Source organism: Vanellus vanellus (genome assembly GCF_965231255.1).
Source record: "Vanellus vanellus genome assembly, chromosome: 1".
Taxonomy (NCBI): domain Eukaryota; kingdom Metazoa; phylum Chordata; class Aves; order Charadriiformes; family Charadriidae; genus Vanellus; species Vanellus vanellus.
In genome coordinates, this window is record NC_138905.1 from 199833408 (window position 1) to 199855170 (window position 21763).

Here is a 21763-nt window from a genome sequence, read left to right on the forward strand (position 1 = left end):
ATTTGTATATCGATTTTGTTTGTCCAAACTTTGTCCAAGTAATGGAAAAAATTGAGATAATGTGGAAATCAATAGCTCTCTTCTAGCTGTGTGATAGCTAGCCATTTGAGATGTCTGGAATGCAGGACAGGATTTTAGATAAAGGTGACAATTCTGGAAGAGAGATCTGTCAATTGTAAATGTAGTGTTTCTCCAGAGGTAGTGTAAAAGATGAGAAGGCAGAAACACTATCTCATGTCCTTTCCAGCTTTGCGGTGGAATCTAGGGATTACTCAGAGGATGTGCTGAAAGAACAATTTGAGAGGTAAAAGAAGAATTAAGAAAGGGCAATTATGGGAAGCATATGGAAGACCAGATGGTTGATGGGATGTTTGACTCTGTCAGTGAACGCTCTAAATAGAATATTCAGCTTACACTTTAAAGGACAATACCATTCACTAAATCAGCAGGAAATATTTAAGATATGTAGTAAGATGAAAATGTTATTAGTATGATGTCCCATGCACATGGACAATCAGGAACACCCAAGTCTGCCTATCATTCTTCTTTCCCTCTACAGTGCGCTAATGCAAACTATTCAAATCAATGTGTTTCATGAATTAAATAAATGATTTTATCCAATAAGTATGAAATAATGAACACTTCTAATCCCATAAGAGCTACTCTGGTAGCTCTTCAGCAGTTTATCAGACTGATAGAGCAGAAAGTTTGATTATTTAGTCTCTTGCAACAGATATGTGTTTTGCAGAAATCCTATTTGCTGGCGTGGACCAATGCAACAAATAAAAGTTGTCAGAGCTGCCAATGCATCAGAGCTGGAGGAACCCTAGTGCTGCACAAAGACAGTGTTATAAGCAGATCTAAGTGCTTGTACACCTCTTGTGTCGTTTTGTAGATCTATGAGGTTCAACAACAAAATTTCTTCCCAGTTGTATGTTGCATGGCAAGAGTAAACTATAAGGCCATAAGCCTTAGTGAGTGTGTGGTGTTTTTGTTGCAGCTTTCCTGATTGTCTCATTTTTTTATTTCCACACAGGTTTGGGTGTTGTTTGGAAATTAAAAAAAAAAGAGGTGTGTGCAGTATTTTTGTGAAAGGAAATAATCTGATTTCTCAGGATTTAGAACAGAAGAACAATATGAACTGAAAAAAGAGAAAATTTGTTTTTTTACTTTTCTTAGATATGCACACCTTAAGGTGGTCCTCACAGAAACAAGGAGGCAAGCAATAAACCAGTTGAAAACATGGGTTACAATAACTCCGCTGTATGTAGTCGCTATTATGTTCCCCTGAATGAGATAGAGGAGTTCCACTATCCTGTACAGGCTGACAGTTTAAGATACAAAATTACAATGATGGTCTTTATTACAGTTTTCTACTGTTATTCTGAGGCAGACTTCACAAGTGTTTCATTATACGGCCAGCCCTTGCACATCTTCTGACAAGTGTTGTGCTTCTGAGGCAGTGCTAACTGTAAAGTGAGGGGAGAAGGAAGGTGTCTGTTGGCCAGGTTAGCAGCAGAGCTGGGTATTGAAGAAGCAGCATTAGAGAGCGAAGGATAGGTGCTCAATAGGTGGTGGAAGAATGGGGAGACTGGAGCAAGGTCTTGAATGTTTTCTAAATGAGGGATGTGCTTTTATATTGGAGTCGAAGATGGGAAGTAAAGTAATAATAGTGGTAAGACCAGCATTTTTTCGTGTTACAAATTCCCTTTTTACTTAGTCTGGAAACGCCTCCACCTTTTCCCCCTTGTTGTTTAGTACAGGTACCTTTATAATTTTTTTTATGATTGGAAGCTTTTATTTTGAAAAGATTTTAGGTTTTGAAGTCATACATAATCACTTCAATATAAAACAAATGTGAACTAATTAAATTTTCTTCAGGAGTTTGTTTTCAAACAAATTTCCTACCCACAGGTATGTAGGTTAACATAGATTCATATTAAATTAATCTGAATTTTGTTTGGTGTTGCAAGTTCTCTGTTGTTTCATATTTTGGTCATCTCTCACTGCATGTTTACCGTTCTAATTAATTTATCATCAGACTGTTCATTTTTAAAATTGGAATATGAAATTTCTAATTTGCTGCCTTTTCATCTTTTGACGCTTGCTATAGAAATTTCCGCACTTTTCCCATTTGATTTAATTTCAAGAACTTTCTTAACATTTTAATGTAGTTCTCTTTTATGGCTATTTCTAATTATAAACTCATAAATAGTTAGCTTACAATATTAAATGTTTTGACATAAACTACTGTGTGATTTCTTCTGCTTCCTTTAAGGAAAAAAGCCCTGGTTTTCCTCTTAAGTTCATTGACCTACTTGAGTGCAGATTTGGACCACAAAGAAGCCAATATAACTAGCTTAAGGAAATAACAATAATCAGCATTCATTTCCTCACTTTTTAACATTTACTCTTAAGAGTAATTAATATCTTTTTAAAAATACATTTCTTATTCTTTGAGCGTGTGTTGGGTATTTAAAAAGTACTTTTTCGTATTTCATTAATTTCAAAGAAAGGAAAACAATTTGCTTTCAAGTTTTGTGATTAAATTGCATGGTGCTATTGTTTGTCATTGTCTTAATCAGGAGAAAGCAAAAAAAACCCAGTTACTTCTCTGTTATTCCCAAGATGTAAATGCTTTTAGTTCTTTTTCTCTATTGAAAGAACCTGCTCTTAAAGTATCTCTAAATACACTCTTTTTGCTATATAACAATCCCTATCACAACACAGTTTTAGAATTTGCTACCCGTGTATGCTGTCTTTATATAAAATGTAAAATATAAATAATAGTATAAGTGTAATATAAAAATATATAATACAAAATATAAAGTACTATAAATATAAAATGTAAACATTATTTTCACATTTTACAGGATGTGTGTAGTAGGTATGTGCTTCAATTTGCAGGTTGAGTGACTGCAGCTGAAAGGTTGGATTACTTGCTGAGGGCCTTATAAAGATTTTTCTCACACTTTCAGTGTTAGATAATAGGTTTCGCTGGAGGAGGGAAGCATAAAATGAGAGTGGCTCTATCCACTGACAGCTTATGATGCCTTTGCAGAGGTGATGGGGAGGTTTGCAGTGTTGGGGTGAGCTGGAGGCAGTGTCAGTGATCAAAAGACTCAAGTGCCTAAGAGCTGGAAGGTGTCTGGGGAAGAGGGACATCTGGAGTGTCCTGGTACAAAGGGGGTTACAAATGCTTTTCTAGCTGTCCCCTTTCAATTCAGTGGCTTGCCTCCTTCAAAATACTCATGTCCAAATTGTGCATTCTTTTCCTTTCAGTCTCGATTTGAAACTACCAATTCTGCCATAGCTAAACAAGCCATGTTGTATTGTTTTAAGAAAACTCCTGGATGCCCATCCTGTCACCCTAAAATAAGAACTTAAAATGTAGGAACAGGTTAAAGCAGTTATTTCTGATTTTGATCGCAACTAATAAGATTTGGAGAATCCAATTTCTGAAATGTCTGAGGAGCACTCAATTTACAGCTGAATTTCTTCACAGTACAAGGTCATGCTGTGCCTGTTCTTTACTGTTGTGGAGGACTTGTGGTAGATGGATAGATATTTTTATCTGGGCGTATTTTGGGAGCTGTGAAATTGGTGGTATTTGAACATTGATCCAAGTAAATGAAAAATATTACTAAGAAATTAAATATACAAGTGAGACAAAATCATGTAGTATTATTCAAATTTACCTATGTTTTTCTTGCATTTACTTACAGCGTACTTGTTAGTCCTTGTAAAACAGAAGTATGGCTTACTATCTTAAAGTCAAGAAGAAATGACTTGCAGAAAATTTGCCCCTGCTTATGCACTCTGTTATACTTTGGATTTAATTTTACATTTTTACAGTAATACAATGGAGGCTAATAAATCTTTCTTTTATTTTATAGTTTGGGAATACATGCTACTGCAATTCAGTTCTTCAGGCACTTTATTTTTGTCGACCATTTCGAGACAAAGTCTTAGCATACAAGAGTCAACCAAGAAAAAAAGAGAATCTCCTTACATGCTTAGCTGATCTCTTCCACAGTATAGCCACCCAGAAGAAAAAAGTTGGAGTAATACCTCCCAAGAAATTTATAACAAGATTACGAAAAGAAAATGGTAACTTTTTTTTTCCTTTTTCTTGTGTAATAATCCTAGAAATTAAGATATAATTCTGAAGATAACATAGCGGAATACCTTCCTGTTTGTTACCCACGGAAAGTGTTCTTGGTCCTGCAGTATAAAGAAGTGACCCTAGAATGAGAGTGTAACCCTGGAGCGGTTTTGAGAGAGAATCCTTATTTGTCTTTCTTCATGAAGAACCGAGTCTATTGTCAGTGGCTGCTTATGAAATTGCTTGCTAATTTTGCCTCTCTGTGAATTGTGTTGTTATAATCAAAATTCACTCTAAAACTTTTGTTCTGTGTTTAAAAAAAAATAATTACTCTCTGAATGCAGGAATCAGTCTCCCAAACTGAGTGTGTGGAAAGGACATTAAAACTTCCCTGCAAGGGAAGCTTAAAAACTCACAAATTTGTAAATTCCTTAGAATTTATGCAATACTTTACTTGACCTACTTTTAAAAGGCTGAATGAATTTTAAAATCACTAAGTATTTTTGGCTATTTTTTTTTAACTGTAATTGTTATCCTAAATTCCAAGAGATTTACAGAGACTTTTAACATTTCTTGTTTCTTATCTGCCGGGAAAATTGGTGGAAATGTTTTAGAAAATAATTTGATGTTAAAATAGAAATGAAAGCTTTTAATAATAATAATCTGTATGAGGTACCATATTTAAGACTGCTGCAATAGACATGTTCACACTGTTGTAATCTCTTGAAGACTATATATGCAGACTAAAAGAGCGTTTAAATGTTATGATGACCATCTCTGTAGTAAAAGCAAGAACTAAAGTAGTATAATGACATTCTTCATTTGAAGTGACCCCTCCAGCAAATGCACACCACAAATTGTAATAACATTCATTGTTAAAAAAAAGCTCTCATGTAATGTACAGTCTCTTATCTATGCAGAATAGAAAACTGTCGTTCAGTTCTTCAGTAAGTATACTTGAGTTGGTATGCTTGTATGTTGATGCATTTACAGAAATAGTTCATTATGTCAATGAAAGTTGACTAACTATGACAAACGTGAAGAATGGTTCAAGTGGAAAGCAGAAAATAAACCACAGGAGCCATTCAATTCTTTTTAGAAAGTATTCTTTTTAATGCTTAATTATGTCATGACAATAAAATTCTAATCAGGAGAAGGCAATTGGAAAATCTTCATTAGAGAAGTCAGATGTGAAGGTTCAGCTCTTGTTGGCTTCTGTGGGTCTCATTGAATGATGATGCTCTCATCTTTTCTACAAATAAATGGCTCAATTGTCAGGCAGCTGAACTGTCAGGACCTCATATATGCTATTAAGTGCTTGTTGTAAAGGTATATAATTTTGAGCTTGAAAGAAGAGTTAGCTAAAGAATCAGGTAGGTAAGCAACACCGATCTAGATTCTGTTCCAGTCAGTATCCAGCTATGTCAGGGTGATGACTGAGAACATAATCTTAATGTATTCCAGACTGCTATTTCATCTTTATTTTCAAAGTCAGAATACAACATACGTATATTAATAACCTTAAAGCTTAACTGGGAAGCAGCTGCTGTCTTGAAGTCAGCTGAAGGTATACTGTTGTGTTTGCTTAAATTTCTTCTAATTGTAAAATGAACAATGTGCAGCTTTCGTTCTGTAGTACTTAAGGCTAATTTACTGACTGGGCATATAGCCCTGAGAGGTTCATGATGTAACGCTGTGAAGAATCTCTGAAGTGTTTTACCTCAAGAGACTTGTAGCTCTTGTTCTGCCTTGACTGACTTGATAAAATAAAGACCTTATAGTTGGCTAGATTGAACTTACTCTTACTTCTCAAAAATAGTGTAGTAGTTCATTAAATAAATTACTTGTTTCATACTCTTCGCTGACCTATTGCACTACTTAATCTCTCCAAATGATCTAGATTAGTAACAAATTCTCCCTACTTTGCTACTAACTCAGGATTTTTTTTTTTTTTTTTTTTTTCTATTTGGAGTTTACTCATGGATGCCATCAAGTGAATGATAGTGAAGCTTCCATGTAATCCCTGTATGCACTTCAAAACTTAAGCTTCACTGAGTATCTTTTTCATTTATCTCTTCAGTCCTGGAAACTATCCCTCCACTGAAAGCCAGTCTCTTAGTATATTCTTGGACTACAAGCAAATTGCAAATTATAATTGATTGAAGTAATTGCACGTTAAAAGACTTGTATGATATTAGCCAATGATATAGAATGCTTTTTAAATTGGCAGGTAAATGTCCTTATAACAATTCCTGGTCAGAGAGAGAAGAGAAAACTATTACTAAATCTGATTCAATGCCTTTGTGGTTTTCTTAGTCCCATTCCTAATGTGAGGATTTATAACAGCAGAGGATTTCTCAGGTTGATATCTGAGGGGAATACAATAAACAATGTTTTCAGGGTAGTACCAATTTGAACATAAACAAGAGAGTAGAATTGTAAGAAAGAGAGTTCAACTTTATGTTTTAATCTGTATCATTGCTATACATCACAAGTATGTGCCAGTGAAACTATTCTCCTTCCACTGAATTAATCCTAAAACTATGATGCTTAGAAATGTTGTCAAACTGAGGACATGAAACAGAAAGCATAGTGAATCCATTATTATCCATCCCACAAGTCCGTCAGTAATAAAGGTGACACATATGCCAATCACCAGAAGTGATATTTCAGATCTTGAAAGACAAATCTATTTCTTACTTAAAGTCCTAATTTGAAACCTGTTTGCTCTTGCTGTGGCTAGAACTTTAGGCTAATTTGACTTGGCTTTTAGAAATTCTACTTTAGTTAAAGAGCTTTGAGAAAGAAAATAGTTGTTTAAAAATACCAGCATCTTTTAAGTTTTTAGTCTTAATCTTGATTATTTTCGTTGCTAATATTGATGGCACTGCATTTATTGACAGAGCAGCAATGGACTTTAAACCCTAAAAGTGAAAATAATTAAAGCAATGTTTGAGCATTTATTGTTCATGCTCTTCCTGTGATAGAACATATAGATAATTAAACATTTCTCGTCATAAGTTCTCAGTTCATTTCTGGAAAATATCAACATCTAATGCCATTTGAGGTTCCCTGTGTTATCCAAGACATTGACCTAAGCTTGGCAGGGATAGCGTAACCCCTGTAGGAGATCCAAGTCATCTGGCATCTGGAGACTGGACAGGGGGGTTGGAACTCGATGATCTTCAAGGTCCCTTCCAACCTAAACCATTCTATGATTTCAGGTGGCACGATACATACACCTGTGTTTACATAGTTGATCATGCCCTAGTTTTCTTGCAGAATGGTTCACTCTTCTGGTAATTCTGATCATCTGAGAGATTTCTGTGAATGTAATCTGATTTGCCCCCGCCTCTTCCCATCCCCTAAATTTTTGGCTTAGTTTATGAAGATCGTGTTTTGGGTTGGTGTTGTATTGTCATGAATAATTCAAGACATGAAATAAAGACCGGTTTTGAAATTCAATTTTTTTTTTAAAGACTTTTTTATAGTATAGCATTAACTGATTAATTAAAAAAATCTTCTGTTGTTTTATCTTGTAGAGCTTTTTGATAACTACATGCAGCAGGATGCACATGAGTTCTTAAACTATCTATTAAATACAATTGCGGATATCTTGCAAGAGGAAAGAAAACAAGAGAAACAAAATGGTCGCTTACCTAATGGCAACATTGACAATGAAAATAACAGCCCGCCAGACCCAACCTGGGTTCATGAAATCTTTCAGGGAACATTAACTAATGAAACCAGATGTCTTACATGTGAAACTGTAAGTCTGTATACACTTCGTAAAATGAATTCTTCCACGTTTCAGAACTTCATGTTTTATGATTCATTTATCTCAACAGACTAACATACTAGATTAATTTATTTCTTTTGAAATCTTATGTTTTTCTGAACATTAGCATTTTTTCTTTGTTAGTGAGAAAATTTCAGCAGCTGATGCGTGAATTATAGGAAAACGCTTTTGGTCAGTGTTAGGAAAATGCCCAATTCATTTTTTTTGTCAGTGTGATCATAATCAACTTCAAAATTTAGATTAGAAAATTCTAAATTGATGTATTCCCAAGAGCAATGAAGCTGGCTACTTGGGGATGTGGAGGACTTCTCAAATTTATGTCTTAATAAATTAATGCCATGCTTAGTGTTACATTCCATAAATAAGTATTCTGAATCAGTTTCCACCTATTTCTAGTTTCTAGTTTTTAAATTTAAAGCTGTTGTAATCAAGATACTATGGTTGGCTTTTGGCACTGAAACAATAGATTGGGATTCTCAAAGAACATAACTTAATATGCAGGAAAAGTAATCCTTTCCTAAATGTCTGTTCACGGGATTTCTTCTAATGCTAGACCCTGAGAAATAAACTCCTTTGAATAAGCTGTACTAAAATTTTCTTTGAGAATAGTTCCACAATAACAGAAAGCATATATTTCAGAAAAACTCATAATTGAATTTTACCTGCTTGAGAAAGAGAAAAAGTGGCACAATTTGAAAATTACAGTAATTCTGTCGTGATCTATACCTTAGATATTGTAAAAAGCTAAATGATGGCATTTTTTTGTATGACTTCATACCTATTTAACTTAATTAGGTAATGCACACATTTCAGCATGACATTGGAAAGCAGGAATTAATCAGATTAAATCTATATATTTCACGTGTAATTTTCTCTGTCTTCTAGAAATACTCCTTTTCAAAGAAAATAGCTTCCTAATGCCGCATGTAATGTAGCTGCAGACCTCAGTAGATATTGGTATTTTGAGTAATTTAGATGCTGATTTCTAGCTACCATATTTTTTTCTGTTAGATTTCCCTTCCCTAATAACTATTTCATGTCAACTGTCAATTGCTGCTCTTTTAGTTCTTGAACTGCTTTTTTTTTCTTCTTGAAACACGAGTTTAGCTTAGTCTCTTAACATGATTGACATCATTACCTTTCCTTACTATGGCATAGTGAATGACCACTGTCACGATTTTGATCTAGGTACAGTCCTTAATTCAATTTTAAAATTCTGATATGCTCTTTGCCAGCATTATTAGTTATCAGGCCTATTGCAATTTTGAGAGTTTTACTAATATTGCTCAGTTCGTTTTTTCTGTTAGCAGTTGCTGAAGAGGAGAAGCTGTGTCTGTCTGCCACTGTGCCTCCTTGGCCAGATGAATTTTAAATTTTGTTGTTCTAATACAATTGGTTTAGTATATTAGTGCCTTTGTCTTCCAAGCCCTATCAGCTTCTGTCTATTCAGTACATCAACTTGTATCTAATTAAAACAGTGACCTAAAAATGGGCACTTAGAAATAAATTTAGACACATTAAACGGGTAATATTACTGTGAATAGTGTTTTATTTTCAAATATAGTGAGCATATATGATTTTTTTTAATGTTTATTGGAAGCTGTTGGTGTTTAGAGTCTTTCTGTGATATAGAAATATAACTTAAAATGTCAGGAGTACTTGGATGTAGCTCATGTAGAAGATTATACAGCAATAGTGGATGAATTAGTGCTTCTTAGTGATAAGACAATAACCTTAGTATATTTTTTTTATTTAAATTTAGAATTTAATGCATACTTAAATACAAAGTGTAATATATCTTTGCTCTAAGTGAGAATAATTATATTCTTCTAACTGGCCAAACCTATTCAATGTTCCTAAAATCAGCATAGCAAGATTTTATTCGAATTTCAATTGTCCTGATTATAACAAAGAAACTTCTTTCCAGGACACACTGTACCATTAGCCCATCTTTAAGATAAAAAATGAACTGACTGAAGTTTTATCCTCGGTTTAAGTATGGACAGTGGAATATAAGGAACATAGATACGATTCTTTAACAAAGAATTTTGGCATGGGTCAAGCCACAGTATAAAAGAATTAAGTTACAAAACAGATTGTAAGTTGTCTTTACATGCTTTTAATGTGATTTCTTGATATCATGCTTTCCCCCTTCCTTGATAGAGGCGGTATGATGATGTAAAAATTACAAAGTTTTGTGGCTAATTGATAAAAATGATCTAGAAGTCCATTGGTTCTACAGATTTCTCTCACAATTTAAGGGAAGAATAAGTACACCATAAAGTAATGTAATTGACTTCATTAAGACTGAATTTGAAATGACTAAATGTGGGCAGTACTTCTGCAGAGAAAAATAGAAAATTGTCTTGGGTCAAAAGCACCAAACATATTGATAATGTTTTTCTACAGCTGATAGTCTTTCTCTTGCATTCAAATGACTCTACAAGGCATAAAAATCTCAGTGGTCTCTCTTTACAGGAGTACAATAGAAGACTTAATTATGCCTTACTTTTTTTTCTATTATTTTTTTGAAACCAAGATAAATCATCCCCTTTGTTTCAGTTTCATTTAAAAATAGTTTCTGTCTTAGCACACAGGGGAGCAGTGAGCTGCTGCACGTTGCTAGTGAAATTCCAAACTGAAAGAAATACAGATTCCATGAGTGTTAGCCTTCCAAGTTTTCTGTTCTGTGTGGCATTCATCATCAGAGTACAGCTGAGCTGTTTGAGTGCAAATTACATCCTTGATGTGAGAACAACATACCGCCACCTTTAGCCAGAATACTGGAACACCCGAATTCTTCACTATTATTCAGATGCTCATATTAGGACCACTCAGATGGCTTTCTGAACACATCAGGGCTTGATACCGCAAGTGAGGAGGTTTTCTGACCTTGTCCATCTTTTTTTCATTCTATAAATGTTTTAAATATATAGCATTAGCAACTTTAATCTAAGGAACTTAGTGATGTTTATCTGAAACAGAACCTCTGCACAAGGGAGGGGCTGGTTAGAGTGCAGCGTGACTTTTTTATAATTTTTTTTTTTTTTAAATTAAAACTGTATGAGTTAATGTTAAAAAAAGTACTGTTCAAATACTAATGTTCAAGAAATCTTAAAAATTAAGAATAGCAATTTCTAAATTATCAACGTAGATGGAAAAAAATCCATTTGATATTCTTTCAATAAAGCCTTTAATGGTTCCTCACGATCCTAAGTGCGCAATGGACTGGCTAAGCTGAGTCAGGTTCTTTAAAGCAGTATTATCAGTATTACCACTAAGAATGGAAGAATTCCTTTTGCGAACTTCTGGTTTCAGTACCAATCTCTTAACCAAGTACAACACATCCCTTTCCTCTTCTCCATCTCCTCCCTGCCCTTAGAGCTTCTGTGTGGGATAAGCTGCCTGTGAAATCTTTTATTGTTTCATGGAATTTTCTGTGATTAGACCAAGAGAGGAAGAAGTATCTAATTGCATGTCTGAACAACACCGATCACATGACTCCATAATTCCAGCTGTCCTAGCTGAAGGCTGCAGCAGAGTATTTTCTAGAACTGACTTTTTTTTTTCTGAACTGTTCTTAATCCCTAGGCTAAGATGTTTTCCACCAGAGTTCTTAGTGTTATAAACTCAAGTTTGATAATTCCAAAAGTGGTTTGCAATGGATATTAATTCTCTAAAATAGTTGTCTTGACCACCTGTATTTTTCTTTTTATTCTCCAGGTATGCTGCCCTTAGCAACCACGTGTTTCTCATCTCATGATAATCAGAGAAAACCTTCCAAATATATTTTTATTCTGAGTTGAAAAGGGAACATAAATCTCATATGTTTTAAAGATCAACTTGCTTTAGTTCTCCTGTAGCTGTTTAACTTTTCCTGCTTTCAATCAAGAAACTGCAGCCAGGCATCTGTTCTAAAAGCATTTACTTTTGTACCTGGGAGTCATAAAAGGCAGAGGACATTCTCATCAGTGGCATTGAGTATCTCTAGATACAGAGAGGAAACACTAGCAGACAAAAGTTAAGGTTGCAGGTGCTAATTCCTAAACATTGTAATAACATAGTTGATTTGCAGGGTAGCTGTGGATTTCGTCCATCACCATTTTTCAGGATTTGTGATGGAATTTTTTCTCTGCTTCTAGGAATTTATTTTTTACTTCAATTATTATTATTGCATTTTTGTAAGAAATGGCTATGCACTATTCTGCCTCTATCAGACCAAGTTCCAAGCTCTCATTTACCAACAAATTTGCTATCTGCTGCTCATTTAAGAGTATGAATCTAGGCAGGAAGAGGCTTCAAAGTATTTGCGCTCTGTCTTAGCAACACTATGATATGCAAATACACAACCTCCGGTTGGAGGGAATCATAGGGGAAGAACAGAGGTGAGAGCACTAAATAGAAGAATCCTAGTGATTGTATTCTTTTGAAAAGAGTAAGGTGTAGAAGGAACTTGGCATTAATGTTGTTGAACTGAAATCATAGCACAATGACAACTGGTATTATATACCCCCACAGACACACATACACTTCCTTATTCCTGATCAAAATCAGAAACGGATATCTAGCAAATCTCTGAAATAGAAAGGCCACTTGTAACAATTTTTAAAAGGCTGTTACAAGGTAAAAGATGCATTCTGTCAATAGAAAATAGTACTGAAAACCAGAGGTAGTGTAACTAATTTTAGCTATAATCTATTGGTTCTTTTTTCCTGCAGATAAGCAGCAAAGATGAAGACTTCTTAGACCTTTCAGTTGATGTGGAGCAGAATACTTCAATCACTCATTGTTTAAGGTAGACGCACAGATCTGAATTTTCGTAATTTGTATATTGTCTGTTACCTAGAAAGCAGGAAGTAAAACTAAAAGCTCACAAGCTTAGCAAATTTTAGCTTATGTAGACTTAAGATTAAAAAATTATGTATATATTGTACTTGTTTATATAGAATCATAGAATTGCTGAGGTTGGAAGGGACCTTTAAGATCATAAAGTCCAACCATTAACCTACCCTGACAAAAGCACTTCTAAACCATGTCCCTAAGTACCACATCTACCCTTTTTTTTAAACACCTCCAGGGATGGCGAATCCACCAGCTCCCTGGGTAGCCTATTCCAACGTTTAATAACCCTTTCAGTGAAAAAATGTTTCCTAATATCCAATCTAAACCTCTCCTGACATAACTTGAACCCATTTCCTCTCATCCTATCACTTGTCACCAGGGAGAAGAGGTCAGCCCCCACCTCTCTACAACCTCCGATGTATATGTATAGTTCAGATGAGAAACTAGTATCTATAGCATTTCTTTTCTTTTTTTTTTTTTTTTAATCCAGGGGTTTCAGCAATACAGAAACTCTGTGCAGTGAATACAAATATTACTGTGAAGAATGTCGCAGTAAGCAAGAAGCACATAAAAGGTACATCAAACTCAGGGAGGGAAAAAAAATAACCCATGTATTTAATGAAAATACTCTTGTATTTCCTTGTGTGCGTGCATGAGTAGCTTCGTTGCATTCCTCTTGCTTGAATTCAGTGAGCTTACTCAATGAGTACTGAGAATCTATGTAAAGCATTTTGGGACTCCTTTGATCATTATTTATTTTACAAATGAGAAAAAGAATGGTCTTAAGACCAAAAGTTAGTTGAAAAGACAAGTTAAACTGCCAGTGACTAATCAAAGATTATGGGTAATGATGAAAAGCCACTGATTTCATGTGCTTTTTTTTAACTTGGTTTTGTCTTGATAATAAAATAATTTTTCCAATTGCTTTAAGAATCAGTTTGATAGCACTTATACCTGATTCAGTCAGAATGAGGCTTGTAACTTTTTCTGTTAACTGAGTTTCTGGTTTCTTAAAAGTGTGCGATTAGTTGTACTAAACTTCTGCTTAACGGTGTTCCTGAAAAACGTCAGAAGCTCTGTGGAAGCTTGAAATTCATTATATTTAAAAACAATTCTTGTCTGCCTAATAATTCTTCTAGTCTTGTTTATACCTTTGAAAAACCTCTTATTTTGTGTACTGTGTGGTATTTATTATCTGAGAGAGAATTACGCTGCTGAGTTGAAGGGATGGGAACACTGACATGCTCTACTGGTTATACCACTGATTCTGGTTATTCAGTTTACTGTAGATTCAGCACGTGGTTTTTGGCATATCTCATCTGCAAAGTCTGCCTTCACACGTTGCCTAAGCTTACTAATTGGTGTGTATTAGAGGGTTGGCAAGCCAGGTCTGTCCTGTTGTTTTCTGTTGCTTTAGCTCTTATATCTGTGTGGGAGGTAATGTGATCCCTGACCAATACAAGCTGTGTTGACATAAATCTGTACTGTAGGCACTGCCATATTGGCAAAACACAGCTTTTAGTGTTTATATTTTGCTTTTCATGTGGAGCTTAAGTTCACTTTCACTGCAGTCATAATTTTCTTCCATCTTTATAACACGGAGCTTATCTGTCATAGTGTCTACTCAACTAACAAAGGCGGTATACTGAATTTCTTCCCCAGTGAAAGAGCTCCTATTATCAAACACAGTTGCTTTATAGAATCATAGAATGGTTGAGGTTGGAAGGGACCTTGAAGATCATTGAGTTCCAACCCCCCTGCCATAGGCAGGGACACCTCTCGCTAGACCAGGTTGCCCAAGGCCACATCCAGCCTGACCTTGAACACCTTCAGGGATGGGGCCTCAACAACCTCTCTGGGCAACCTGTTCCAGTGCCTTACCACCCTCAAAGTGAAAAACTTCTTCCTAATGTTTAACCTGAACCTGCCCTCTTCCAGTTTAAAGCCATTCCCACTCGTCCTATTGCTACATGCCCTAGTAAAAAGTCCTTCCCCAGCTCTTCTGTAGGCCCCCTTTAGGTACTGGAAGGCCGCAATAAGATCTCCTCGGAGCCTTCTCCTCTCCAGGCTGAACAGCCCCAACTCTTTCAGCCTCTCCTCATAGGAGAGGTGCTTCAGCCCTCAGATCATCCTCGTGGCACTCCTCTGGATGTGCTCCAGCAGGTCCATGTCCTTCTTATGTTGGGGACTCCAGAGCTGGATGCAGTACTCCAGGTGGGGTCTCACCAGAGTGGAGTAGAGGGGCAGAATCACCTCCTTTGACCTGCTGGCCACACTTCTTTTGATGCAGCCCAGGATATGGCTGGCCTTCTGGGCTGCAATTGCGCATTGCTGGCTCATGTTGAGCTTCTTGTCAACCAGCACCCCCAGGTCCTTCTCCTCAGGGCTGCTCTCCAGCCATTCCCCGCCGAGCCTGTATTTGTGCTTGGGATTGCCCCAACCCAGATATAGGACCTTGCACTTGGCCTTGTTGAACTGCATGAGGTTGGCTTGGGCCCACCTCTCCAGCCTGTCCGGGTCCCTCTGGATGGCATCCCTCCCCTCCAGCGTGTCTACCTCACCAAACAGCTTGGTGTCATCGGCAAACTTGCTGATGGTGCACTCAACCCCACTGTCCATGTCACCAAAGAAGTTGAACAGTACGGGTCCCATTACTGACCCCTGAGAAATGCCACTCATCACTGGTCTCCACTTGGACATCGAGCCATTGACTGCAACTCTTTGACTGCAACCGTCCAGCCAGTTCTTTATCCACCGAGTGGTCCATTTGTTGAATCCATGTCTCTCCAATTTAGAGACCAGGATATCGTGTGGGAAGGTGGCGAATGCTTTGCACCAGTCCAGGTAGATGACATCTTCCCAAGATCGGTTGCTCTTATGAGAACAGGACTTTCATTTTGGAAAAAGAAATAGAGCACAAATCATATCCATATCTCAGTAATATAATAAAAATGTAGCTCTCGCTAAAAATAGTTGATTCTGTCATCATTCTGCTCTTCTCCAGCTTTTTTCACTTCCTAGTTCCCTTGTGGGCTGTGGAGAAAATTTGAGTCTATCAGTCCTACAGGTTACTATCAGTCTAAGTTTAATGAGAAAAAGGGAAGGAAGATGGGTTTTGAAGGATTTTGTCGCTAGCCCCCTATCTTTTGAAAAAGGATTGTCTTGTGCAAACATATTTCCTGACATTCTGAAAATATGGTCTTAGTAGATGTGTCAAACTTGGGCTGTGTTGTTGAGATTTTTGAGCTGCCTTTTGGAGCTGAAAGCAGTTTGAAAAATTCAGTACAGTGCTGATCTAAGGCAATTAGCTGTGCCAAGAAGCGGAGTACTCTAGCTTGGTTGATCTGTTAGCATGGGGAAATTTATTGCCCAGAGAGTGGAAGTCTGTGTTTGCTGCCAGGCCAGCTGTGGCTGAGGATTTGCAGGCACTGATGTGAGATCTCAATACCTCAAACTAAGCAAAGGGGCCAGTGAGCTCTCAGTAAAACTAGATTATCACTTTCTGGCTCTGACTGCCATGAAATAATGCTGCAACATTTGTACAAAATTACTGTGCTGGAGCACAGCATTATTTTGTTTGGGTAGCATGAGGTAAGGTGAATAACAGTGGGCTATTTGTATCCCTTCACTATTAATGCCTTGATATGAAAACTTGGAGTAATACATATGTAACAAAGTGGTCTAACAAAGCCTATTTTAAAAAGCTTGTTTGACTTGGCTGGTTTGCTGAGAAATTCAACTGGAACAGGATCTCTGGAACAGCTTTGTTGCAATACCTTCACTGTATACCAAGTGGGATCTAAGTTTGGGTTTTGGGAACTCAGGAAGGCTATGGGGACATATATTTAAAAATTGATTCTGTGCTATGCGGTCATCATGTCTAAATTATTATGTGGGTTCATCATGGCTATTCTTATTAAATACATTAGCAAGTCTCTCAGTTGGTAAAGTCCGTCTTTAGTTTAGCAACACAGGACATGTTCAATATTTGTTAAACAGCTGATTATTTTAGCCTCTTTTAATGCTTGCAGAAATTTTTAAAGACTTTGGTAAGACAGGTTTCCTGTTTGTTGGTACCAACTGAATGTTTTGGCTGGGTATTGGAAATACTGTTGATTGTTTGTTTTTTTTCAGGATGAAAGTGAAAAAGCTACCTATGATTCTAGCTCTCCATTTGAAGAGATTTAAATACATGGATCAACTGCATCGATACACAAAACTCTCTTATAGAGTAGTTTTTCCTTTAGAGCTTCGTTTATTTAACACCTCAGGAGATGCCACCAATCCTGACAGAATGTATGACCTTGTTGCTGTGGTAGTTCATTGTGGAAGGTAATAACTATTTTATGCAAAGGATTTTTGTATAAGGTTAACTATGTTTAAAAAACAAAACACCTAATATTACATAATTCTTAATAGCATTTGAAGACCTCTTAACAGAAATGTTTCTTGGGAAAGTAAGTTTTGTGGGGACATGCTACCAATCCTGACAGAACATGTGGCTTTATTCCCATGATAGTTCATTGTAAAAAGTGATAACAGTGTATTTCACATGACAGATCTTTGTATGAACTGAACTATGTTTTTAAAAAACCCACAAAACACACAGTATCATATAACTCTTAAAAAATGTAAAGATCATTTTTTAAAAAAGTTTCATAGGAAGGAAAGCATTATAGAACAGTTTCCTTTATCCAGTATTTCCTTTAGGATGTTGTTTGTTTTTTTTTAAGCCTTGAGCAACAGAAATACATTGATATGAATTTTGTAGATTACTTTGGTTCGATTTGTATTTGATTTTGCTGTGCTCAATAAATGTTCTTGTGGCTTCAAGTATTGAAATCAGGGCTGCTCTACCAACTGCTTACTGAAAATGATGATTTAACATCTAGAATTGTAGAATAATTTACACTGTGAGGACAACTACTTAAAGCTCAAAGCAGGGCTAGCTTTGGCCTTAGATTAGGCTGCACTAGGCTCAGTTTTGTGACTGGGAATGCTGATTTCACTGCCTCTTTGGGCAATTTGTTCCAGTCCATCAGTGTTCTCGCAGTGATTCCCCCCCAGGTCCCTATATCTGGGCAGAATTTCCCTTGCTGAAGTTTGTGACCACTGTCTCTTGTCCTTTCACTGTGCATTTCTGAGAAGAGCCTGGCTCTGATTTCTTTATAACTCTTCTGTTTGAGGTAGTGGAAGACAGCAGTTGGATTCCTCATTTAGTCTTTTCCAGGCTGAATAAAGCCAGCTCCCTCAGCCTCTCTTCATCCATCTGGTGCTGTAGCCCTCTAACAAATGTAGTGGCCTGCCACTGGACTACCTCCAGATTATCAGTCTCTCCCTTATACTGGAAAGGTCGTGTCTAGAATTCTATGTCCAGTTCTGGGTCCCAGTATGCAGAGTGGTGGTGGTTGCCCTTTGTTCCACCCCCACCTCCATTCCTCCTTAGATAGACATAGGATAAGAGTAGAGATAAGATGAGTAGATCTAAAGTTGGCCAGGACAGTTTGTCTTTGTGCCATAGTCTTCTGGGACACTCTTGTTCTGGATTTTAGGGAAAATGGAACCTGTCCGTTTCTGACCGTTCTGTCTAGTTCTCACCATTTCTGTCTCCCTCATTCAAGATGCAGTCTTGTAAACTTACCTGTTCTCTGAGCCATGGCAGGACATGAACCCTGTTTTCATTGGGTTATGTGATTTGGCACACAGACATGTCCCTCACAGATGGCAACTTTCACTCTGTATGAGTGCAGTTACCTGGTTAACGCAGTTCCAGAACTACTTTAACTAGTTGTCCAGTTTCAGTTGTAAGGTTCAGCTATTTCAGAAAGTGTATTATTTCCTTACTTGAAATCTGATTATAAATAAGACACTTTCAAAGTTGGGTGTTTTTTTTTTTTTTTGTTCTGTCATAGTCATGGAGAAATTTCTTGTGTTCCATAAACTAAAGAGTTGCGCATTGTAACAGTTTTAATTTAATTGGGAGCCCTTCTTATTGCTTCTTCAAGAATCTCAAGGATTCTTGAGACTTCTAAACTGTCAGTTTGATTCAGTTTTTGTTTACAGTTGACCAGGTAAGGAGATTCCTGAATGATACTGTAAATGAACAGCAGCTCTACAGCTTTTTCTTTCTGAAGATCAGAGATAGTTTGGGATCTGTTCTGTCCCTATGAAACACCAGATTTTTTTCTTGATTGCACTCCTCTGTCTCTTTTTTTTTTTTCTTTTAAATTTCATTTATATTTTCAATGCCTGTGCTGCTTATTCCTCATTTGAAATTATAATCCTTTTTTTAGCTCAATATTAAATGTAGAGAAGATATACGAAGATATAAACGGAGGGGAAGAAAGAAAAGAAACACCCAAACAGAAATTGTACTGGTAGCCATTTTAATTACTGTTAAGTATTGCTTTTCTACAAGAAAAGAGGGGTTTAATGAAATACGTTTGTACATACCTGTGTGTTATTGTCTGTGTTCTTTTCTAATTTTATTTTACAGTGGCCCTAACAGAGGACATTATATTGCAATAGTGAAGAGTCATGATTTTTGGTTGCTTTTTGATGATGATATTGTTGAGGTAAGCTTTGTGTAACTGGACTTTTTTCTCATACCAACCAGAGTGCATTCCTCTTGTGTATATGGTTACTTAAAGTAAAAGGACTGGTATGCTAATGGAAAGAGGGTTCAACCCCAGTCTAAATGAGCAATAACTGTGAATGCAGAGCTATGTCTTACAATTTGACTGTGCAATACTTTGAATTGCATTCTGGTTTTTATACTTCTTGAAAGAAGCTTCTTTGTTTATGGCTGCTGTCTTTCACCTTTGTTTAATAAGCTATTCCTGTGGCCAGAAGACATCGCAAATAAAGATCTAGATAAATTGGTTTTACTGCAATTCTTTTCTGAGAGCAATTTGTTGGAGCAAGCCATTTGTTTCATATTTTTCTAGGAGCTTATGATTTAATGGAATGCATGTCTGGTATTGAGTATGAGTATTATGAATTGTTTCAGACAAGGTGTATCAAAATAGGAAGCGACTTCAGATTTTTGAGATTTCACCCTAAAATTTAAAAGTTAATCCCAGAAACAGGAGCCTTTTGCCTCTGGTGGTATTCTTGTTAATATTTGCCATGCTTCCAGGAATTCTTAATAAAAAAAAAAAAAAAAATCTAACTAATTTCTTGGAACAGCAGAATTCCCTTCACCAGTTGTGACTTCATTATTTTTGTTTTAGCAGTTATCTTTTATTCATTATTAAGAGAAAGAGCAGAAACTGCTGGTGTCTCTATAATATATAATCTCTTTTGTGTGTGTTCTGTCATCTTCCTTTTTTCCCTCTTGTCTATACTTATGCATCAACAGAAGTATGATTGTGCTGTCCAAGCCCTTTTCCTGACTTTATCTGAATTAATTAAATCTATAAAATGAATAGTTTACATTTATATTACAATACATAAGAACTGCATAATTGAAAAGAAGAAAAATGAGTGAGACAGGTATTGGACTTACATTGTTAATTGGTAGGACCAGTCAAGGGTATTGAAGAGGTCTTATCTCCAAGCCATGTTATGGATGGTTTTTCACACAGGAAGTGACAAACATGGAAATATACAGAGCTGTTAAGAAAGGAAAAGGATTGCCTCTGTGTCTTATCAAGATACACAGTAAATTGAAATGTCTCGACAGGGTCAAAAGTTCACTTTCCTGCAGGGAAAACAGAGCTCTCTGTAGTAGGTATCACATAATTTCACAAACATCAGGGACAATCTCTCCAGTTCCAAAGCAGTAACACCTGCCAGTAATGTATTTTTTTTTCTCTTAGCCCTTCTAAAGGGGAAGGAAAGAAAGTTCTTGTTCTTAAATATAAAACAGATCATTGACTTTTAGGCCCATGGTTCATCAAGTTGGAAGGCTCACTTCTTCCTGAGAGAGGTTTTACTCCAAATAATGGGAATGAGATTAAATAAAATCTGCTTAAGTGAAGGAAAATTTATCTTTCTGACTTTTTGTTGTGTGTAGCCTAATTGTCTTTGAATTTAAAATGTGGCAAGAGAGCTTTCTTTCAATTTCAGTTTCTTTTTTAGCCGAAAATCATGACAATGAAAACTGGAAATACTCTTTTCACCTTCTTAACAGAAGTTTTGCATCTTTCCCCAAAAATCTTGATTATAGGAGGCTCTCTGAGATAAACAGGATCACAAGCAAACATTCTGTGAAAAACATAGAAAAAGTTAGGCCTTCATTCTCTGCCTTCTCCTTATTCTCTTCTGCACTTGATTGGCCTACACTGCTTAGAATTAGAAATGATAGTTTATACTTACATTCTTCATATTGATATAGTGTCTCAATGGGATATTGTTGTCTTTAAAACTTTTCTGTGTGAAGTTTGTGCAAGCAATGCACATAAGATTGCATTCGCAGGAGGTTCACTTAATACTTAAAAACTTATATGTAATATACGTGTAGCCACTTCACTCTGTACGGTTGATGGCAGAGGGGAAACCAAAACATAGTAAGTTTAAGAATTATTTGGATTTTGTTACTTTACGTAGTTATGTGGAAGTTATTTTTGTTTGTCAACAGTTTTTTAGAATGGAATTTAATGTCATGTATATGTAAGATATTCTTACTTTAAATTTTTGGGTTTTTACATACAGAAAATTGATGCACAAGCTATTGAAGAATTCTACGGGTTGACATCAGACATCTCAAAGAACTCTGAGTCTGGTTACATCCTCTTCTATCAGTCTCGGGATTGAGGGGGAACTGTAGTGAAGAGAGATTTTTATGCCTCACATCTTCTCTATCTTGGAATGGAGCAAGCACTGAAAAAAAGAAAAGCAGGGAGCTCCAGGGGCTGTAGCACAGTTTGCACACAACTAAGCAAAGAGTTTGGGATTCTTAAAACCTTTGTATCATGTTCATTTTATTTGCTCAGGTATCATGCTGACTACACATCTCCACTGCATCCCATAAGCAAAAAGAGAGATACCAGCCACTCTTGCAGGAGCTTTCTGTT

The 21763-nt window shown here is 36.3% G+C and overlaps 1 protein-coding gene across 1 annotated transcript in view; it reads left to right on the plus strand.

The window, feature by feature from the left end:
* The window catches only part of USP12 (ubiquitin specific peptidase 12), a gene marked incomplete at both ends in the record, with an annotated part of 37643 nt that extends 16140 nt beyond the window's left edge, over nt 1–21503 (plus strand). Inside the window, 7 exons of the mRNA XM_082488682.1 lie at nt 3897–4110; nt 7648–7874; nt 12623–12699; nt 13237–13320; nt 16881–17078; nt 19243–19321; nt 21402–21503. Coding sequence (XP_082344808.1) covers nt 3897–4110; nt 7648–7874; nt 12623–12699; nt 13237–13320; nt 16881–17078; nt 19243–19321; nt 21402–21503 — 981 coding nt within the window. The remainder of the gene's footprint in view (nt 1–3896; nt 4111–7647; nt 7875–12622; nt 12700–13236; nt 13321–16880; nt 17079–19242; nt 19322–21401) is intronic.
* Nucleotides 21504–21763: the final 260 nt, after the last annotated feature.